The sequence below is a fragment of the Gallinula chloropus genome (assembly GCF_964237585.1).
Source record: "Gallinula chloropus genome assembly, chromosome: 15".
NCBI lineage: Eukaryota > Metazoa > Chordata > Aves > Gruiformes > Rallidae > Gallinula > Gallinula chloropus.
In genome coordinates, this window is record NC_140100.1 from 14,189,365 (window position 1) to 14,208,114 (window position 18,750).

At 45.5% G+C, this 18,750-nt stretch overlaps 1 protein-coding gene across 1 annotated transcript; it reads left to right on the plus strand.

Moving 5' to 3' along the window:
• Window positions 1-2,824: 2,824 nt before the first annotated feature.
• Window positions 2,825-18,308, plus strand: HAPSTR1 (HUWE1 associated protein modifying stress responses). Its single transcript, XM_084270977.1, has 4 exons — window positions 2,825-3,150; window positions 4,122-4,202; window positions 8,068-8,343; window positions 17,168-18,308. The coding sequence occupies exons 1-4, from the start codon at window positions 2,931-2,933 to the stop codon at window positions 17,410-17,412; spliced, it is 822 nt and encodes a 273-aa protein (XP_084127103.1). The 5' UTR covers window positions 2,825-2,930; the 3' UTR covers window positions 17,413-18,308.
• The last annotated feature ends 442 nt before the right edge of the window (window positions 18,309-18,750 follow it).

Genomic DNA, 18,750 nt, shown 5'->3' on the forward strand with positions numbered 1-18,750 from the left:
TCCAGGTAGCACAAAGATGCCTGCAAACCAAGTTAAAGTTCTTCATTCTATCACAAATGGCCTCAGTTTTCTAATTTTAAATGTCACTGTCCCAGTTCTCAGCTCCACTATGCCTGTCCACTCTATTCCAGAAATTGGTCACTTCAGAAAACTGCAAAAAACAATTGACAGAACAATGCCAACCTCACCCACCCCACTTAATATAGAAAGGAAAACAGCCTTCTTCAAATTTAAGGTTTGTACTGGTTGTGGATATATGTGAGAACCACGTGTAGCCAGGTTTCTCTCAGTTAAACCAGGAATTGCAGGTACTATCCTTTTACCCAGGGTCACCTGGTGATGTGTTACAACTCCCTGCCTGATTTATACTGAATGGGCATCAGTCAGAGCTGAGTTTCGGGGCTGTGTGCTTGATAAATCATGACTAACCTTACACTGTGTTGCAGTAATCAGCTGTTTATTTCACGGTTGCCAACGTTACACAACTCTTTTGAAACATTCAGGAAAAACAGATGTGTGGTACACAAAAACCAGCCATGTCCCCTCCCAATCAAGCTCCATGTAGTAACTCCTGATGTCAGATCTTACACAGAGCATCTGCAAAGCCCACTGAAGTTGACAAAGAGCATTTCTGCTCATCTTTTGATACAGGAGATGGATTCAAGTACCCTATTTACAGGAGAAGTACTTGAACACAACCCCATCACACATTCCCATTTGATGCCTTTCAATACTGAAAGAATTTAAGAGCATAAGGAATGAACATTTCCAAGTTGTAGGTAGTTTGTAAGAAATCCTATTTGATGGAGAAGATAGTTTACTCTTCTGTTCTTTGTTTTCTGTAAAACAAATGCACAGGAGAAAAATCCATCTTCCACAATATATACTGACTGGCCCACAGATTAATATATGACTGACAAGCCAAATTTTCATTTATTGTCAAGATTTTTTTTTTTTTAATTATTCTTTTCTTTGCCATCTTTGCAAATTCCTAACAGTTTAGGACTACTCCTATATGTGCTGAAGTTCCTAACCTTAAATAAAGATCAGACTAGAAAAGATCAGAGCATCCATGCCTTTGGGTATATGCATTAGCCTTATGAAGTCTATACCAAAAAGTCAATGCCCTGACTTCAGCTTCAGAACATGTTTACAGAGGTATGGATACTCTCATCCTCTCTACTCACATGGAGCACCATAGCATAGCCCACAAGCAGGGGGTCCCTAGCAGATAGTCTAGGTGGTTTAAGAAATACAATAGCCTGCAGTTTTAGTTCCCAACTGTCTTTAGAGGCTAAAACCCACCCAACATTTGTTTCCTCATGTCATCTTTTTCCCCACTGTATATGGTTTAGGCTTGAATTCATGTATTTTAAGAAGTTGTACAAAGATCCAAGTTGAACATGGGAACATGACTGAGTAACAGTCAGAGGAGGCAACAGTCCGTAAAGCTTGTGTTTCTAACATCCAGTGGGCTTGAGTGGGACAGGTACACGGGTCTGTCTGTGTACTTCAGTAACATGAAGAGCTGATCTGCAACCTGGCTGTGCACATGCAGCAGCAGCATCGCAGACTGCAGATGGAAGATGCAAAGCCACCTGCAGACAGATCCACTCTTTGTGCTGGAGCACAAAAATCGGGAGGTAGGAGTGCTTTACAGAGGATGGAGAGGGCAACTGAGGTGCTTGCCAGCTGATGGGCATTTCCACACCCTTCACGGGCTGGCTCACGGAGTGGCTCGGGGGCACATTTGCTTTGATTCAAGGCTTGGGGGCACATTTGCTTTGATTCAAGATAGTACTGAGGCTGAGGTAGCCAGGAAGGTGATTTCCACAGCAGCGTTCTCAAGAGGCTGTGAGGTAAAGGCGAGCGCTTTAAACACAACGACAGAGGCTGTGATGTCCGACTGTCCGGTGGAACTTTGCCTGATTTGGTGCAAATACAAGGACTGGCAAATAGCACAAGCGTAAGAAGGGCAGGGACGGGGCGGCGAGGGTTTACACACCCGGCCCGCGCCTCCCGGCCGGCACCTCCCGGCCCAAGCGCTGGGGCCTGGCTCGGGCCCGCGCGGCAGCCATTTTCCCCCAGGCCCGGCCCCGCTCTCGGCCGCAGGTCGGGCGGCCGAAACCACCTCTCGGGTGAATATCTGCCCCTCGGGTGGGTTGCGCGGCGGCCGGCTGCTGCCTCCTGGGATTCGGCCCCGCTGGCGGCGGCTACCGGAGAAGCCAGAGGCGGGGCAACGCCTCACCCAGCTCAGGGAAGGCCCCAGCGCCAAAATGGCAGACCTGTCCCACCCCGCCCTGCCCTCGGGCCCGCTCAGTCGGGCCGCGGCAGCGTTCCAGGCCCCCAAACTGCCGCCCAGGCCCTCGGCGACCGCGACCCAGCCCCGGCAGCGGTGGGGGCGAGAGGGTTGGCGGGCGGGGGGTGGGGCGGGGGGGGCGAGGGGCGGAGCCGCCGCCTGGCCCAGCGCATCACGCCAGGGGGCGGGGCCAGCCCCGCGCCGAGGGCGGTGAAGGAAACCACCGCGTCTGCGTCCCGCGACGGAGGACGTTTGCGCACGGGTGTGTGGCGGGGCAGCCAATCAGCGCTCGGGCTCGCCTCTCTTTCTGACGTATCCCCTGATGGGCGTGCGGGCCGCCCAGTGAGGGCCGGAGGTGACGTTCAAACCGGCAGTGCCGGGGCAACGGCGGCCAGTCGGACGCGGAGGCGGGCGCTGGGCGGCAGCACGTTCTTAGCGTCTCCGACGGGCTTTTACTGTGCTCGGGGCGGTGCCGGCGCTCAGTGTGTTTGGAGCCGGCGGAGAGACGGGCAGAGCGCAGGAGCATGGGGGTGAGGTAGGCCTGGCTCAGCTGCGGAGGGGAGGCGAGCGCGGCTGCCTGGCGGAGCCGGGCCTGCGCGGCGGCGAGGGGGAGCGGGGAGCCGGCTGGAGGATGGAGGACAAGAAGGAAGAGGGCGAGGCGGAGATCCAGGAGCACGGGCCCGAGCACTGGTTCAGCAAGTGGGAGCGGCAGTGCCTGGCTGAGGCTGAGCAGGAGGAGGCGCTGGCCCCGGAGCTGCAGGACGAGGCAGCGGCGCAGCCCGAGCACAAGCAGCAGAAGCTCTGGCACCTTTTCCAGAACTCGGCCACCGCCGTGGCGCAGCTCTACAAGGGTGAGCGTTGCGGGAAGGCGGCGGGGGGGGGGGGGGGTGGGGGAGTGGCGGCGACGGGCCCCAGCGGGGGATACAGCTGGAGCGGGGCCGGCCTCGGCGGACGGCGGAGCCCGAGCGGGATGGGCTTGGGGCCAAGGCCGGGAACAGAGGTGTGGGGGCGCTGAGGTGCGGGGCGGCCGCGGAGCCGCCGGGGTGGAGTGGGATGGGACCGGGGCCGCGGCGTCACAAAGGGGATGCGGCGGCGAGAGCGGCCTGGGCAGGAGGAGGAGGAGGAGGGGGCTTCCGGCCCAGGGGCTCCGCTAACGTCCATAGAGGCAGACGGGAAAACAAAATGGCGTGAGGGGCACCCGCGGCCCGGACATCGCCCTTCGCGGCCTCCAGCGGAGCAGCTGGGCCGGCTCTTCCGTCTGCCCGGCCTGCGCACACCCGCCCCCCCCCCCACCCCCCTCCTTTCGCCCAGACAAGCGGCTGGCTGCGGAGCTGGCCCAGGAGGGCGGCCGGCGGGGCCCTGCCGGCTCCGGACAGCCAGGGCGCTCCGTCGGAGAGCGGCTTGGACGGGGGGCGCCGTGCCCGAGGGTCCCGGTCGGCCAGGACGAGTCTTGCGGCCGCCCGGGCAGCGGCGGGCTCCGGGGGCGGGGAGGGCGGGGGCAGATCGGAAAGCCTGGCCCTGCCGGCGGCGGCTCCTGTCGCCCAGCCCAGGGAAGAGGCTTCCGACAAAATGGCGAAGTGAGGGGCCGGCCCCATTGTGCGGCGGGGGCTGCGGGCGGGGGCTGGGCAGGGCTCTTCCCCGGCGGGCTGGGGGCGCCGCCGCCGCCGCGCCCGCTGCCCGGGACCGGCCCGCTGCCGACCCGCCCTTCTCGGCCCTGATCCCGACTTGTCTTCGGAATGTGGAACAAAATGGCGAAACCTAACATGGCCGTTCGGAGTTGGTGACTCCAAAATAAACAGCGTGTGTCCTTCCCTCCCTGCAGACCGGGTGTGCCAGCAGCCGGGGCTCTCCCTCTGGGTCCCTTTCCAGAACGCCGCCACTGCGGTTACCAACCTCTACAAAGGTAAGGGGCTGCCCCCCCCCCGCTGCCCCGGCAGCCCTCCCTGCCCAGCCGGGCCCCACTCTGCCTCCTGCCCCGGCTTACTCATAAGCAGGGCCTGTTAATGTCTCTTATTCACCCTGATAAAATCTAACCCGGGACTGCTTCCTGAATCTTGCAGGTTTTCCCTGGGCCACTTTAGCTGACGATAGATGAATATTTTCTGTTGCCTCATGTCAGTGACTAATAACTTACAAGTTGTTTGACTTTGAGCCCCTTGAAAAAGGGTGGTTTTAATGTGTGGCTTGCTCCCCTGAGTTCAGGGGAAAAGTACAATAACCTATTAAACAGTACTGAAATTTCCTGCATTTCGTACTGAATTTTTCCTTCCTGGTGTATTAAATGTTGGAATATGAGCAAAATACAGGTGGGTTTGCAGTGAAGCATAGGTTAGGTTCAGTGTTTGTGAAATTGGGCTTGGATGTTATGTAATGAAGTTTTATCATCTTGTGGCAGCGAGGCTTCTTCCCAGTTTATTTTAAGCACTAGAATGTGTGTTCAGGGTGCTGTAAGAAAGCAGTGTTAGCCAAAACTTTGATAAGAGTGCACTCTGCACATGGCTGTGCTTTTGTGCCGTTTCACTGGGTGTTTACGTCAGGGTCTGTTTCTCAACTCTGCAGTTCTTTAAGTTATCACAAGAATTCCTCTCTGCAGGATCGTTTCTAGTTGGTTTAAAAGACTGTAGAATAAAAAAATATAGCTGTATCAGTAGAGGCTTTAACTGGCTCAGTGGGATTCCCATTGTTACTGACTTGTATTCCTAGGAATGATTTGTTGTTTTTCTGCCTTACTCTTTTGATTTGTGTAGGTTATTTATTGTTTTGGAGTGTGCTTTTTCTTTGTCTGTCCAGCATTATCTGTAGTTCTAACTGCATGTTTTTACCACGTGACTATTCTTGTAGTTTTTAGAGTTAAGCAAAGTTGTTAACATTTGTGAAGGCTGATCTGGTTTCTGATAGATGTGGACAGAGCAAGGAGGAAATGTAGGTGCATAATGCTCACTGAGACCTGATTTTTGCAGAAAGTGCCTTTGGAGGTTGTGTATATGTCATAGGTCATATAGAGGGTCAGCACATTGCAAAGAGGGTAGGTGTTGGCCCAAGGGAGTGGGTCACTAGAACATGGTGTGGGTTGCTAGGCACTTGGCGTTGGAGTGGCAGCAGGTAGTGCTAATAAGTTGTCTGGAATAATTAGAGGGTTTTTTTTACAAGTGGCATTGCTCTCCCTTACAGCATTTTTATTAGAAAGTCTTATTTATTTTCACTACTTGTGCTATAGGCACAATGAGCCCTATTTTTCTGAAATACTGTATCTAACAGAAGAGTGTGTATATGGTGGTCAGGGAAACTAGAATTCAAGTAGGAAGCTGCCTTTAGTCAGGTGTAAGGAGATACTCCAAAATGTACCACCTGAAACAGATCATTGCTTGAAACAGTTAAGTGCTGCTCATGATGAATGTGGCTCTAAAAATTTTCTGCTGTCTCTCATGCACTCAGTAATGTTTGTGTTTTTGGAGGACTCTGTCAAAACACTGGAGAAGTACTTGGTGTGGCAAACTGAATACCACAAACTGCCTCTTGCTCTGTCAGCTGTTTTCTGATCTGATAAATGTTTGTAATTTTGATGCATCCAAATTCTTTTGACAAGAGCTGCATGAGGAATAGTGCATGAGGAATAGTGCATGGGGAAAACACCATGATGTCTTGAACACCTTCCCTTTTTTTCTGAAAACAGATGAGAATTTAATACCACACCACACAGGGAGGGTCTTGTATCATGAATTTCTGATTGGTGCTGGTGCCAGAGGCATCATTTAAAGATGCTTGATTATCATAGAATCATAGAATGGCATGGGTTGGAAGGGACCCCAAGGGTCACAGAGCTCCAACCCCCCTGCCACAGGCAGGACCACCAAGCTCCAGGCCTGGAGCTACACAAGGTTGCCCAGGGCCCATCCAACCTGGCCTTGAACAGCCTTCTCTTGTCCAGGCTCTTGCAGATTGCACTCAAGGAGTGAAGGCATGGCTTATAGTGTAGGACTTGGAACTGAAGGACAGTGTAGAAATTCTTAGGCATATGTTAGAATAAGCCTTTTGAGCCTACAATTTACTTGATTAAAGCTGAATGTTTAGTGATGTCAGCTTTGACTTTCACAAAAACTACGAGTAGTTGTAGCTGTCACTGTAATCTAATCTTTCCTGTGGCAGTGACACTTGAAGTTTGTCCAGGCTACATCAGCAGCCAATGTGTTTGACCTCTTCACTAGTTGCTAGTCCTCTGTAAGGCATTCTCCTATACAAGGAAGACAGGTTGTTGACATAGAGCTGTGCTCTTCACCTCTCAGAAGAACTTGCTTGTATTTCAGGAAATGATTAAAGGAATATTGTCAACTTTCAGATCAGCTCTGAAGCGTGTGGGCAGCTCACTAGAGAGTGTTTTGGAGCCTTAGCTGCTGTGGAGTCTAAAATGGCTGGGGGAATATGTCATGTTGCCATTGCTTTCTCAGGAGTTAACACTTGCAGATCTATCCTTCTGATTTCAAAGCAGAGTAGGCAAAATACATAGTGTGCATAAAAGTGACAGTGTATTCTGTGTGTACCTGTACAGCTTACATTCTAAAAGCCCTGATACTGAACTGTGATCAGTTTGAGATGTTTCTCTCTCTTGGTAGGCTGTGTTATGTTTGAAGTGCTGCTCTTTATGCTGTAGATTTCAGTGGTGCTGTTTGTGGAGCATCTAAGTAGTGATTTAGAATACAGGTCTAAGAATAGTATTTGATACTGATTTTTCTTGAGTGTGAGAAAACAGGCTAGATATGTATGTTACTGTTTACCTGTAACCACTACCTTAGCTATTTTTAAATCTCTTCATGTTCTGGGCAAGTGGCTTTTACGTTGGACTTAATTAGTAAGGCAAAAATATAACCCCCCTGTTTTAATCAGCTGTCAGATTTGAAAAAAAGAATCTCTGGAAATTGACTAAATGAAATTGGAGTGAATAAGATGTTGATGTCTCCTAATGGGGAAGAGCTCACATAGCAGCAATTGTCATAGAACTGAAATAGCTGTTGGCAAGACTCTTGATAACAAATCTGTGGCAAAGATGATGAGCCTAACTGTGTAGAGAATACTGTCCCACCTGTTCCTGTTGTGTGCAGCTTACTCAGACTAGCAACCAGAAATGTACTTTACCAGAGTTTGAGGTGCAGTTAACTGGTGTCCACAGGTGACCAGTTACATCAATGGGGAACGAAGTTACATTTTGTAGTGTGATTAATGGCACAATATGTGCTTAAAGCTTTAGTGCATCAAGCTTAGTGATCTATTAAAGGGGAAAGAAGTTTTCTTAAACTTCCTGTGTATGGGGTATGTTCTTTAATTGAAGGGTGCTGGGAACAGTTGGGTTCTAACTAGCTCTTCACTTGAAATTTGTAGGACTTGTATTGCTTTAGAGTTTTCAGAAAATTCCTTATCAGAATTGGGAAGAGCAGTTACTTGTCAGTCTGAGGACAGTAAGTGCCAGGCTCAGAGTGCTTTTAATGTTAATAAGGTTTCATAAACAGTGCTGTAATATTGACCTGAAGTGTAGCTAATGCTATTAGGTGGTGCTTAAGTTGTTGTTGACTTTCTGACTTGTAAAGGGGGTGGAACTTTGTAGGTTTTTTTGTTTAATAGGACCTCTTCAATGCCAGCCAAGCTGGAACTCTTACAGTAATGGGTAGAAGATGTCCTTTCCCGTGGTTGACAGGAAGCTGTATCAGTAATGTGCCATACTACATACACTGCTCTCTCTTGGTCACACTAACCACTTCTTTTCTGTCCTCTTGCAGAGAGTGTGGATGCCCATCAGCGCAGCTTTGATGTAGGAATTCAGATTGGCTACCAGCGCCGGAATAAGGATGTGTTAGCTTGGGTTAAAAAACGCAGAAGAACTATTCGTAGAGAAGACTTGATCAGCTTCCTATGTGGAAAAGTTCCTCCTCCAAGAAATTCTAGAGCTCCCCCAAGACTGACTGTAGTATCCCCTAACCGAGCTACTTCAACAGAAACTAGCTCATCTGTAGAGACTGATTTGCAACCCTTCCGTGAAGCCATAGCTCTGCATGGTAACAGTAACTTCTTTCAATACTACTACTTGGTTAAAATTGGGTGGGGGTTCTTAAAGCATGTCTGGCTCTTGGCCACTGATGGTGTGTCATCGTGTGTCATGCACCTGATGTTCCAACTGAAGGCATCCTCATTCTCTGAGGGGTGTTTTTGCATGTATAAAGGCATGTTGGCTACTAAAAAGTTGCATAGTCGAATATTTTGATTGAGGAAAAGGTACTGTATAAAAAGCTTTGGATTTGTGTTGCTTTCAACAATAACTATCAAGCCCTGGTCATATTTTTGAAGCATGAGGAGACTTGGCACTTGCACCAATGCTAAAATAAACAGAATTCTTGGAAAGTGCTGATAGTATTCTAGAAACCTGTGAAATATTTCTAAGATTTGTCTAGTAACAAATAGCAAGCAAATTTTTGTGGGGTTTAGGGGAAGTTAAATGTCTGAAGCTTCTACTATCTCTGGAGTATCTCACCTGATTCCAGTAGCCTTGTTATGCACTGGATAATCTTGTTTAGTATTCTACTTTAATTACTTTCTTCCGTGGTATTTCTCTTGCACATTATTACAATAATTGAAATCCTTTTCAGAGCTTAGTTCTAGTTCACTTTCTGACTTCAGTGTCTATCAGTGTCACACTAAATTTCCTTCCTTTACATCACCAGCAGTGTTGGTAGTGTATATTTTTTCTCTTCAGATTCATATTTAGTAGCTTATTCCATACTGGACTGTTACCTAGCAAGTGTTAAAGAAAACAGTGTTTATGTTGTTTCTGAGGTGAAATGAAGCAAAGCAGTCCACCTTGTGGGGTTTAAGACTTTTGGAAATGTAGGGTAGCAGACACCTGAAGGTCTCAATAGTAGACCATTCTAAAAAGTGAAAATCAAGCCATGTAGAAGTACAATCTGTGAAACTTAATGATGGTTTTACTGTCTCAGTGTTCTCAGTAGGGGGTGGAACTAATGTGTTAATTGGATGAGTGGATTCCTGTAAGTGCAGTCTTTGCTGCTTTCTTACTGTTTAGTGACAGCCTAATTCTGGTATTATCTGCTGCTCTGTTGTCATTTAAACCAAGCATGCTTCTACTCAGTCCCATGGTTTTTGACAGTTTTCCTTCTCATGTTGGAAGCTGGCTAGAGAATTCTGTGAGCCAGTATTTGAGTAACTAAAGCTAATTTCATTGAGAACAGCTTCAGAAGCTGGCTCTCAACTGATGTGTGGTAAGCATTCTTAGTGTTGTTTTCTGAAACTACAGTTGAATCCAATGTGTAGTTGGCTTTAGCTATAAAGCTGTGCTTGGGTGAGAGTAAGCTGGGTAGATTCCAGTGTGGTGAGCTCTTAAGCAAAGGAAACACCTTTGAGTTTTTATTGGTAATGCAGCTTTCTCCATGTCCTTGTATTGTTTCTTAGCATCTGCTTTGGCCAGAGGTGGATTATGGAAGTCACTTATCTATAACATGGGACTCTGAACCATGTGGTATAAAGTTTTCTTTCTTATATCATGACCTAATCTAGGTTATAGGACAGTTGGAAGTTCCCTGCTGTGTACTAGTGCTGCAGGGCCTAGAAATGTTCTCTTCCCCTTCATTGTCTGGTTGACAAGATGACATGTCAGTCACCTTCTGGATCAGGCTCACAACAGTTTGTCTGGTCTTTGACACAAGTGGTTCTGTGCTAATCCTGTAGTAACTGGGCTTCTATTTGGCCTCAGAACTGTGTTTCAGGTTGTCTACAAAGTCTCTGTTCAGCTTCTCCTCCCCCTTCTAATGTTGATTAAACAAACTCCAGAACTACTTCCCTTTTTATCATAGGGCTGCCTGGAACTGGGTTTTGATTTTGAAACCTGTATAGGATCATCAGGTGTGTGTGTCCTCTGTAGGGCTGTGCTTTCTTCACCTCTGGCACAAGTGATTTGCTCCATTGAGGTATTGAGGGAACCTGAGAAACTGATAATAGTGAGTAGCAGTTTCAGCAAGTGTTTGGGACTAAGGTTTGGAGGGGAATTTTTGACTGGAACATGAAGTGGTGAGGTCTTGTTTTGTGCTGGTAGACTTGGTGTAGAAACAGAGTGTTTTCTTTATTTTTAAGGTGAATGGGCTGAATTAGATTTCAGGCAGAATTTTAAAATCCAAGACCTTAGTGAAGTAGGGATAGAAAGAAATCTGTGACATCAAGTAAAGTTCTGTGGGAGCAGAATTGGTTTATTATCTTCTTGGAGACAGGTACTAATATATGTCTAAAGAACATGGTGCTGTAACTTGCTGACTTTGCTCTTAAATTGGGGAAATACATGATAAAAGTATAGGTAATGTAGAAATGTTTCATAATGACATTGTGTGGAAGCCATGGGAACAGCATATCTAATAATTAAATATTTAGTCGAATGTCAAACACAATTCTAGGTGTATGCCTTGGACTAAAATATTAAAGAATATCTTTAGGTATTGGTATGATTTTAAACTGATGCTGCACCTGAGAGCAATCTGTTAAAACCTGATTTTTTGCCTTACCTGTATTTCCAGCATTGTTATACCTGACCTATATTATAGCTCCACAGGGTAGTTGGCAGTTTTCTTGACAAAAGCTAGTTTAACCTTGTGATATTAGTTACTGATAGTTTTTGTGCTGTAAGGAAACTTCCTCTCTACTGTTGTGCTTCAAAGCCTTCCTACAGTACCTAAAGGCAAAGTGATTGTGACAAAACTATATAGCCACAAGTGTTAAAGGTGTATGTGGTCTAACTGCAAACTGTGGCACATGTGCTCTGAAACCCTTAGTGTCACTTAAGGGTACTTGAATTTCTTGGGAGAATAAACTCTGGTAAATGGGGGAAAAAATATCTTTGCCTATAATATCAGCTTTCCAGTACTAGTGTGCTGAAGGGTTACCCCTGAAATACAGCATGACTGGAAACCTGAACTAAGAGTACATGAAAAGAAATTAAAGCCCCCAAGAAAAGCTGAGGGTTTAGCTCAAGGTAATAGTAGGATATTTTACTCTGAAGTTCAAGTGGATTTTTCTGGAACTTCATGAACTGTACATCTGTTTAGTGTTTTAAGATGTGATGAAGATAAATTATGGTTCAGCACCTCATTAGTCAGGTTTTTAACTTCTACCAGTCCTTAAAATGTAGCATAGATATTTTCATCTGCTTCTGGATGTGTGTTGCCATATCCAATTCTGTAAGAAGAGTTTCAAATGAGAGTTGCATCTAACAGAGCTAATAATCATAAGATTCCCAAAAGCTGCCACGTGCCATGTCATGTTCTGCTGGGCTGTAGCTGGCATTCTAAGCCTTGCAGTAGTAGGGGCTGTGCCCAGTACATGTTGGAAAGGATACTGTGTTCTTTTAGTGTGGGGTATGCTCCATGTGTCACAGACTTTTCTCCCAGCATAATGGGAGGAAATGCTATGATTTGAGGAGGGGAGGAAGCAAGCTTGGGAAGGCAATGCTGAAATGTGTTGTAGTTGAGCATTCTTAACTAAAAATGGTGTGGATGGGCAACAGCACAGTGAGGGAGCGTTGGCTCTTTTGCCCCTTAGCTTTAATGTTGATATATATCCCTGTGATTCAGTCCCTTGAGGTGTGGAGGAACCTTTGCTTTAGTGTGTGGAAGTGTGTGGCTTGGCCCTTGTAGAAAGCATGAATTTCTATTGCAGAATCCCCTCCCCAGACCCACTGGCCACACTATTTCTGACACAAGCCAGGATGCCACTGGTTTCCTGGCTGCCTGGGCACACTGCTGGCTCATATTCAGCCTGCAGCCACCCAACACCCCCAGGTCCTTCTCTGCCTGACAGCTCTCCAGCCAGTCTCCCCCAGCCTGTAGTGCTGCAGGGGGTTGTTCTGTCCCATGTGCAGCACTCTGCACTTGGCCTTGTTAAACCTCATCCCACTGGTCTCAGCCCATGGGTCCAGCCTGTTCAGGTCCCTCTGAAGAGCCTCCCTGCCCTCAGGCAGATCAGCACTTCTTCCCAGCTCAGTGTCCTCTGCAGACTGACTGAGGGAGCATCCAATCCCTTCATCCAGGTCAGTGATAAAGATGTTGAACAGAACTGGACCCAGGACTGAGCCCTGGGGGATGCCACTTGTGACCGGCCTCCAGCTGGGTTTTGTTCCATTCACCACCACCCTTTGGGCCCATCCAGCTGAGGGTTCACCTGTCCAGGCCAGTGGCAGCCAGTTTCTCAGTCAGAATGCTGTGAGGCTTCCCTACTCTCTTAATTGAACTGCAGTATAAAATATGAGCAGTGTGCGGAGTGGAGAAGCAGCAGTTGGTAGAGGAGGAGACGTGGGACCAGAGTTTGTATTGATTTAGAAGTTTAGCTTCAGGGTTGTGCCTGTATAGCTATCAGAGTTGTGTATTGCTATGTCCTGCTCAAACTTGTTCTTCTGGGAGTGCTGAATATGACAGGAGTGACAGGGGCCTATTTGTGTGCCAGTTTGTGTTTATCTGGGGTTAAAGAATTCCTGCTTTAGTCACACTCTTCAGTGAATGTTCTTTTTTTTTTACTTCCTGATTAGAACTTCTGGGGAACAGTAGTTAATGCTATTATGCCAAACAGTAGTTATCCTGTAAATTGTTGTGGTAGAGACTGAATAACTCCTACTTCTTATGGACGTGGTTATAGTGCAGGTAAAATGGCATTTACAGTTTATTAGGTTAGTTTTGATACATAATTTGGAGTTGAGTTTGTTATGCTAAATATTTCATACTCCATAAAACAGACTTTTAGCTAAAATTCTAATTACTTGATAGTTTTGGAACACTTATTATTAAGACATTTTGACCAGTACTAATTATGTGTTGCAGCTATAAAATGTGTTAGACTATGGCTTTAGGTAGAAGCAGAGGCTTTTTGTGAAACTATTGACTATGAAATGCCACATTGTTGATGGCTGAAAGATATGGCAGGAATAAGAATGAAACAGGTACTGCAAAGTATTTCAGATATTATCTCCAATCCTTTTGTTTTCTAAAAGGAGAAAGAGCCATGTGTCCTTAAAGGCCTTGTCCTGGTTTTGGCTAGGATAGAGTTAATTTTCTTCTAGCAGCAGGTGGGATGCTGTGTTTGGGAGTTGGGATGAGCCGTGCTGAGAACACAGGGATGGGTTAGTTGTTGCCCAGCAGTCAGGGTCTTCTCAGTTGTTCATCCTGCCCTGCCAATGAGAAGGTGGGGTACCCAGGAAGCTGTGAGGGGACACAGCTAGGACAGGTGACCCAAACTGGCCAAAGAGGGTATTCCATGGCAGTTATGTCATACTCAGTGTGAAGGGGGAGGAGCACTCAGCTCCAGGATGTGTGGCTTTGGGGATGGGCCAGTCTTGGGATAGCTCTGAGCTGTATGGTCTGAGTTGTGTGGTTTGCCTGAGGAACTACATTGCATATCACCAGTTTTGTCTATTTGGCTATAAAGTCCTGCTGTTGTTGTTGTTATATCTTTCTGTTATCCCAGTAAACTATCCTTATCCTGACCCCTGAGGTTTTGGGTTTTCTGGCTTCCTCCCCCCTCCAAGAGCGAGCAGCTGCTTGGTGTCTGTCTCTCAGCAAAACCACAACAGGCCTTCAGCAAAAGGAAATGTGTCCTTTAGAAAGCAGAGGGAGACTTCAGGGGTGGTCATGAGGCTTGTGAAAGAAACTTCAGTAGCTCTTTGAATCTCCAGCTTGTTGGATGTGCCTAGGATTAGGTCATGCTGATCATGATACAGAAGTTTGAGGTTGTGAAATAGTGTTGGTAACAGTCATGTCATCCTACCTGCTGCTACTTGCTGTTGTCTTAAATGGCTAAATGCTTTGGGAAGAGCTCTCAGTGCACTGGAAACGAAGAATAATTCACAATAAATGGGCTTTCTGTGATCTCTTCTGTGTTACAACTTCCCAAGAAAAAATGAGCTGCTGGTTACAACCTGGGAAAGACGCTTCTTTCTTTGTCAACAAAAAGATAATCTTTTCAATCCCATTGCTTATTGCCCTGGAAGATGCTGCTTCCAGGAGATGGCAGCTTGGTGTTTCAGTGCCTGCCTTGAGTTTTCTTTCAGTCTTCCATGTTGGCTCAATTACCCAATCCTAAACTGCTATTATATGACTCATTTGACAGTTCTGCTCTCTTGGATGGATGTTTAGTGCTCTGTTATATGGTTAACTGCTAGTAACTAACACCAAATGGTCCCTCAGTCAGTTAGCATACTCAGTGACTGTTATTCACTAGTTCAGTATTAAACAGAAATGAGATGCAAGGTTAAACTGCAGCTAGAAGTCTGTGTTGTGATGCAATAGTCTTGTGCTCTTACAGAGATTAATTCAAAACTACTGTCCTGCTTTTAATACCAGGTTTGATTGAGGATTTTACCTTTTCAGTTACCTCCTGAAGGTTGTTTGTCCTGTTATGTACAGTGACTTGGTATTACTGAAATACTGGGAAGCCAGTGCCTGCTTGAGGCATTGCTTGCAAGCCTTGGCAGCCTGTGTTAGAACATGCTATAGTGTAATACAGACACAACTCTTAATTCTGACTTCTGTATCTGCTATTTTTAAGAGAACCTTACTACTTGAGAAGGCTCTAACTTAAAAACATAGTTGTTAAGTAATGCCAAAAAATACTCTTTAACATCACAGCTCTGCTTTGGGGTTTACTTAGGATAAGCATTCCTTAGGCAGTAGGCATAGTGAAAAGGACATGATAAAGTGGAATTAGTGTATTGGTCACTTGGTTAGTTATGGGTTGTGTAATGAAAGTGATAAATGGTGTGAAGTGATGTTCAGTGTAACAGCACTGCTTGTGTGTTCAGAGCAATTTTGCTTGGAGTAGGAATGTGGGGGAATCTCTGCAATCAACTTGGATTTGAAACAGTGTCACCAGTGCACTGTCAAATTCTTTCAGTTAAAATGTACAGGATGAATTAATGCTTTTCCTAATGTCTGTTATGCCAGTTGAAATTAAACTTGTTGTTGTCTTTGAACTGTGATTTGTTACCTGGATAAACTACCAACATGCAGAATTTGTTCAGCTTACCGTGTCTGCATTGCCCTTTTGCTCAGAAGTTTATTTATTATCAATTAACTGCTTTACTTTGGCAGATATATCCCATATGCTCTTCTTGTAATGGTTTTGAGTTTGTTTGACCTTAATTCTGGGAGCACTGGAACAAACCTTGCTTTAGTTAAAGATAATTCTGACACAGTTTTTGCTGTTTAAATGCTTCTTGGCATTGTGAATGGAAATGCCACTTTCAGTATTAAAAAAACCTGCAGGATTCCTGTCAGGCTTCAGCCTATGCTTGAGTTGTGTTGGAACACCACTTAGAGCTGTAAGAAAGCATCAGGGATTAGTGGCTGCTTCTACTGGTTGTTGCCTAATACCCAGTCTGTGTAAAAGTACATCCTCTGCTGTTGGGGGATCTGGGCTTTAAATGGTCACTCAGCAGCCTCAATAGGGACACTGGTTGGCCTGTTTCTTCTTGGCTTGTACATGAACCTGTTACTGCTGCAGGTGGCTTTAGAATTTATCTTCTGAGGTTTCTGGCAATGGATTTATCTCTTTTTCCCCTTCTAAGGACCTGTAGGAGTTGTTTTTTCACAGGGCCCAAGTTTGGCCCAACAACAGCTAATAGACAGGGCTTTGGTGTCCTTTACTCTGACTTCTGGCTGCCTCCTTGACCATGTATGAAGCTGTATGTCAAGTGGCTTTGCACACACACACATGCATGTGTGATGGCAGGACAAAGGTCTAGAGAACCTGAGACTGAAGAATCTGTGAGAGCTCAGTATTCTGAAGGTTAGAGACAGAAATCTCCCTGGACAGTTTAACACTGTCTGGTTCTTCCTGCTGGAAAGACATGTAGATCTTGCTCTACTGTTCAGGCATGACTCTTGCTTTGGTAGTTTATTTCTAAGGCCAACTTTCTACTTTACTAATAACACTCTTAATTTGAAGCTGTTATAACAATGATTTGTCTTATCTCTGAACTATTTATCTACAAATAAAGTAGAATTCTAAATTCCAAAAAACACTCAGGCTTCCATGTACTAGCCCTTGCTAAACTGATGTTTGGGAAAATGTCCTGCTTTTGCAAAGTGGTAATAGCAACACTGTGAAGACAGTTTAATATGAAGTTCATGGTTCTCTGATTTATGCCCTTTATCCAAGAAAAGCTTCTGTTTTAATGAAACACTTTAACCTGAGCATACAGCAAAGTAATAGCAGCATGGCTGTGAATGTGTCTTGGTTCACATCTGTCAGTAGCAAATTTTATCTTGCTTGGCTTGCTAGTTAGGTGCTCTTCTGAAGTCTGGTAATGCTTGAGTTAGTGAATAGCAGCTGCCATGACAAAGCTTTTTAAGTAGCCATGATGTAGAGGTGAGATCTGCTGCCATACATCAGTGTTTAGAACTACAGTGACTGAGGGAGTAGGAGGGAGAGCAGGGTTGTGGTGTTTGAAACTCAGGTCAGCTGGGAAGGTTCTTGGTAGGGAATTTTCCTTCTGTGAACTGCTGGTCTGGTGTGAAGCTTTTAGACTGAAACAGCCTACTCATTCAAGAGTAAGTATGCATTCTGTAAAGCATGCCATGCTTGTGCAGCTGGTACTTGCTGTAGTGTGCTGTTACAAGCTGCTGGCATAAAAAGCAGTTGTAGCAATTGCTGGATTCTTACATGTGCTGATGGCTGGGAAGTGTGGTCTGGACCTTAAGTATGGTACAAATAACAGAATGAAGTCCCTCTAACATCTTGCTGGAAGCCAGCTGAGTGTCCTCCCTTCTGCCACGCATGGGAAACTAACTTTATCTTACTGTTTGACCTAAACCCTGTTTTTTTTCCTCTCTCTAGGTCTTAGTGGTGCAATGGCTAGTATAAGTGTTCGCTCAAGTACCCCAGGCTCGCCCACTCACGTGAGCAGTGGCTCCAATGCTAGTCGAAGGAGAAATGGACTCCATGATGTTGACTTGAACACTTTCATATCAGAAGAAATGGCACTCCACTTGGACAATGGTGGAACTAGAAAGCGTACCTCAGCCCAGTGTGGCGATGTCATTACAGACTCTCCAACTCATAAACGCAACAGAATGATCTAAACTGCAAAAATTCAAACCCACCATGCTGCTTGAAAGCCACTTGATCCTCAGAGTACTATTGAAAAGGAAACGTGAGGCCATCTTTCCATATTCACTGTTTAAGACAAATTCAATTGCCATTAAAGGAAATTTTAGTTACTGAATTAGATGCCTCTTGTAACTGCGGCTTTCTTAAACTATATTCTTAGCAGAGGACATCAGATATTGTGTAGTAGTTAGCAAGATCATCATAGGTGAACATGTATCTGTTCCAAGGCTAAAAGTGACCTTACTTGCATTCTTAAAGGGAAAGGAAATTTCAGATGTTTATTTGGTTATAGAATGCTTTTTTGTCCTTTATTTCCTGCTGTGTTGAGTATTTGCTTAAACAGTATTGCCAGTTTGACTAAAATTGTCTACAACATGACTTGGCATCTTTGTCAAAACTGCAGGCTTCCATTTTTGCAGCACTGTACCATGCACCTAGTTTCTGTATAGTAACAGTGTGCAAGTTATAAATATTGGACTGTACTCTTTTTAGTTTTAACAGCAGTTGATAATTCTGGTGATTGTGTGATAATGTAAAGAGGTGCTATGATGGTCATGCAATTAATACTTAATATTGAAACAATACAAGGATCTTTATTGGATTCACTTTGTGTGTTTTAGTGCTCTGAAGTAGCAATATTAAACTTTTTTTCCCCAATTAACTTCATAGGATTTAAAACCAGTTTGAGAAAACACGTACTTACTGGTATTATCCTTGTGGTAATCATACATGGCACAGACTGCACCAGTGCTGACCTAAATTTAGAGGAAGATGTCCTGTAATTGGGAAATGGGTATTCTGTTCAGTATTAGTGAAGGGTAGCTTTTTGTGTACACCCATATCCCATTTTACATTTCTTGTGAAGTAATTGCCCATGGGTGGGGTGGGAGGAGAGGGAATTGGGAAGGGGAGGGGATAGCTGGAAAAGGGGTGTGTTCTAACAAGTAAGACTTCTGGTCACATGTGGAAACTTGGACTAACTTAACATTCTGTGTGATGCTGTCTCTTTCAGAGGGATTTACATGCAGGTTCTCTGAAGTGCTAAGAAAATAATTTAAAACTGGAAGTTGATTATAAAGCTCTGGATAAACATGTCATAAGGGTGAATTAATTTAAAAGGAGAAATGGCTTTCTTTTTGTGTTGAACTCTGGCTGCCATAACATAAGCATAAGGTAGAACTGAAGTAGAGGTCAAGACTGATTTGCTGCAAATCTGTTCCTGACTGGGGAAGGATACGTGTCAGTCTCAGTGCCCTGACTACTTTTCCATGTAGATGTGGCAGGACTTTAAGGGAGGAGAGCTCTGGCTT